Here is a 3838-nt window from a genome sequence, read left to right on the forward strand (position 1 = left end):
TCTCTGAAGGTTTAATCTCAAAGGTCCCCATTTTCAAGCAATGGGTGGAGGAAATTGGAAACTCTGATCATTTCCCTATTTTCCTTGATATCTCCTTCCCTCCCCCTAAGCCTCCTTCCCCCTTTAAATTTAACTCTTCCTGGCTTCAAGATCCCTCCTTTAAAAATCTTTTTGTGGAAACATGGATTCATCCGGACAGAGATGTAAGGGAGGACAAAAGTTTCTTATTCATGGAGAATCTCAAGAGACTGAAGAAGGCAACTATTTCCTGGGCAAAGGATAGGAAGTCCAAACAGAATGAAGAATTATACAGAATCAGGGAGGAGTTGAAAATTCTGGAAAGCACCGAGGAGGATGGTTATATCTCGCAGGCTTCCAAGGATAAAATCCTTCAATTGGAGAAGCTTCAGAATAAAATTCTTTTGGATAAGGAGGAAGAATGGAGGCTCAAGAGCAGGGCTATATGGTTGAAAGCAGGTGATGAGAATACCAGTTTTTTTCATAACTTTGCAAAAGGGAGAAAATCTGTTAACACCATCTGGAGCCTAAAAGATGAAGAAGGCAGGGAGGTAAATACTTTCTCAGGCCTCTCTGGTCTTGGACAGAGACACTTCCAGAGTCTATTCTCAGATTCGGGAGAAGCCACAATAGCTGAGGTTATTAGAACTGCTCAATGTTTTCCAAGATTTGTCGAAGAGAATGAAGCAGAGGATTTATCAGCCCCTGTAACCAAGGATGAAGTTGAAGCAGCTATGAAACTCATGGCTAAAGAAAAAAGCCCTGGACCGGACGGATGGACTATTGAACTCTTCCTCTTTTTCTTTGATCTAATAGGTTCTGAAATAACTGATGTAGTTGAAGAATCAAGACAGAAAGGAGAAGTTTACAGGCCCTTCAATTCAACTTTCATAGCTCTCATTCCTAAAAAGGATGATCCGGAGACCTTTGAAGACTTCAGGCCGATATCCTTATGCAATTGCATATACAAGATTATTGCAAAGGTGATAGCTATAAGAATTTTTCCCATTCTGTCAAGGAATATCTCTATGGAACAATTCGGGTTTTTGGATGGGAGACAAATCCATGAAGCCATAGGAGTAGCCCAGGAAGTCATTCACAGTGTCAGGCAGCAGAAAAAGAAAGGGGTGGTTTTCAAAATTGATCTATCTAAAGCCTATGACCGAATAAATTGGATTTATCTCCGGATGCTGCTAACTCACTTAGGCTTCAACTATTCTTTCATCAGTTGGATAATGGGCTGTATCTCCAACGTCAGCTATGCGATCCTTATTAATGGAGTTGCCTCCCCTTTTTTCAAAAGCCAAAGAGGATTAAGGCAAGGATGCCCCTTATCTCCTCTTCTTTTTCTTCTTGTGGCAGAGGGCTTAAGCAGGTTGATTCATAAAGCCAGAAGAGAGGAGAAGGTAAAAGGTATTGAGGTAGCAATTAATCTTTTCATTACCCACCTCCTTTTTGTCGATGATATTTTGATATTCACTAATGGATCTATCAATGAAATTAAGGAGATTAAAAGCATAATTGATCTGTTTCTGAAAGCTACTGGCATGCATATTAATCACAGGAAATCTCAGGTATCTATGGCAAATATTGACAGAAGGGAAAGATCCTTGGTGCTAAATATTTTCCCTTTCCATCATCAACAGCTGGAATCCCCTTTTAAATATCTGGGCTTTTGGTTAAAACCATCAGCATACAAGAAAGAGGACTGGAACTAGCTCATTGCTAGATTGAAGCTAGAATTTCTCACTGGAGTCACAAATGGCTTTCCAGAGCAGGCAGATTAACCCTTATTAAATCAGTACTATTAGCCATTCCTGTCTACTGGGCAGCTTTAACTTGGGTTCCGAAAGGTGTGATGGAAAAAATCAGGAGGATCTATAGCAAATTCTTATGGGCAGGGGCTAAAGAAGGTTCTGCTCTCCCCTGGGTAGCTTGGGATAAACTGGCAAGACCAAAAGAATGGGGAGGATGGGGAATAAAAAGGCTCCCTGAGTTTAGCCTTTCTCTGGCAGCCAAATCTGGTTGGAGACTTATTTCGACGAAGAATCTTTGGACCAGAGTGGTCAGAAGAAAATACATAGACCCTGTCCCTCTGGAGGACTGGATCAGAAGCCAGGAAAAGAGGAAAAAGAATGTTTCAGTTGTATGGAAAGCAACGGTGGAAGCCTTCTCTGTGATTGAACAAGGGCTGGCTTGGAAGATAGGAGATGGAAGACATTGCAGGATTGGAAGGGATCCCTGGGTAGGCTGTAATGAAGCTTATGCTCTATCCCCAGGCTTACTCAGGCATCTTGATCACAAGGGCATTTATACTTTAAACCAGGTGGAGAAAATTGGTCAATCCTCAATATGGGGACAGGCTTGGAAGAGTGCAGAAGACCTGGGATTAAATATCAGGTGGAAGAACGAATGGTGTTCTTTCATCCAAGAACTTCACCGTTCTAATGTCAGGCTCAAAAATGAATCAGATCTGTTGATATGGGCGCAGGGGGATATAGGCGAATACTCCCCTAAGGATGGATACAACTTCCTTATGCAAAAGAAAGGTTGGGGCAATCCAGATTGGTGGACGAAACTTATATGGAAGCTTAAAGGACCTGCAAAAGCTAAGATTTTTCTCTTGTGCATGTTAAAAAGGAAAGTTCCAACCTGGGACACTTTGCGAGCCAGATATTTAGTTGGACCAGGGAGATGCCCTTTGTGCAAAACAGAAGAGGAATCTATAAATCACCTTTTTATCTCATGTGCTGAATCAAAAAAGATTTGGGGGGAGCTATCTAGTTTGCTCAACATCAAGGCTCAGTTGGGCGATGAACCTTTGGAAGCAGTTTGGAGTAGGTGGTGGCAAACCTTCCCGGAAGGGAATATGAGAATCCTTCCTCTTATTTACTTCTGGGGGGTGTGGATTGCGAGAAATACGAGCCTGTTTCAAGATAAAGACACCCCCGTCGCAGTCACAGCGATAAACTGTGCAGCTATCTACTCTGCCATTCCTGCTCCCGATCCCAAACCTCCTCAAAAATCCTCGAAGTATGTTAATATCCAGGAGGGTATTCCTTGGGCTTTTTTTGACGGGGCCTCCCAGAACAACAAGGCAGGGGCTGGACTGTGTATTCACCTTAATCAAGATCATTCCCTTAAAGCCTCTGTAGGCCTCGGATCAGGCTCAAATAACTTTGCTGAGCTATCTGCATTACGCCTTCTTCTATGTTGGCTTCTTCATAGAAATATTCTCTCAATCCAAATATTTGGTGACTCTTTGAACGTCATTAACTGGGTCAACGGAAGTGCTGCATGTCAAAATCAAATTTTGAAGATTATTCTTGAGGAAATACAGCTCTTAAAATCATCTTTTAACTTTTTCATCATATGCCATGTTTACAGGGACAGAAACGAGGAAGCCGACAGGTTTTCTAAGGCTGGTGTACAACAATTTTTGGGAAGCTGGTCAATAACTGAATACAGGCAGGGGCAGTCTATCAGTTCGACAGATCCTTCTTTCGATCAGTCTCAGTAATAGCGGCCTCCCCTCACATTTCGCTTCTTGGTCATGGACATGTCCGTCATTACAGTTTCTGTTCTCTGTTTCACGTTTTATTTTGTTTCAGTTTTTCTTGTCAGATCTCAAGTTTATTTTTTTTTTTCTTATTGAACATATCAGCTCGTCTGAAGAACTATAACAGTTTTGTAAGAGGTTGTTTTCTTTCTCTAAAGGAGACCTCAAAATGCAAAAATGTATATATGTCTAGTGTTTAAAGACTCGTTTAAGGAGGAAGAACAAACAGTCAAATATATGACCATAATACAGAAATGTCAG

General features: G+C 41.5%; 1 protein-coding gene across 1 annotated transcript; it reads left to right on the forward strand.

Annotated features, from left to right (window-relative positions):
- The first annotated feature begins 230 nt into the window (after positions 1–230).
- Positions 231–3538, forward strand: LOC149226861 (uncharacterized). The gene is made up of 3 exons (XM_089380323.1): positions 231–1424; positions 1583–1592; positions 1851–3538. The coding sequence occupies exons 1-3, from the start codon at positions 231–233 to the stop codon at positions 3536–3538; spliced, it is 2892 nt and encodes a 963-aa protein (XP_089236449.1).
- Positions 3539–3838: the final 300 nt, after the last annotated feature.

The sequence above is a fragment of the Pinus tabuliformis genome, chromosome J, assembly GCF_031772625.1.
Source record: "Pinus tabuliformis cultivar Carrire ecotype Pingquan chromosome J, CPIR1, whole genome shotgun sequence".
In the NCBI taxonomy this organism is placed as follows: domain Eukaryota; kingdom Viridiplantae; phylum Streptophyta; class Pinopsida; order Pinales; family Pinaceae; genus Pinus; species Pinus tabuliformis.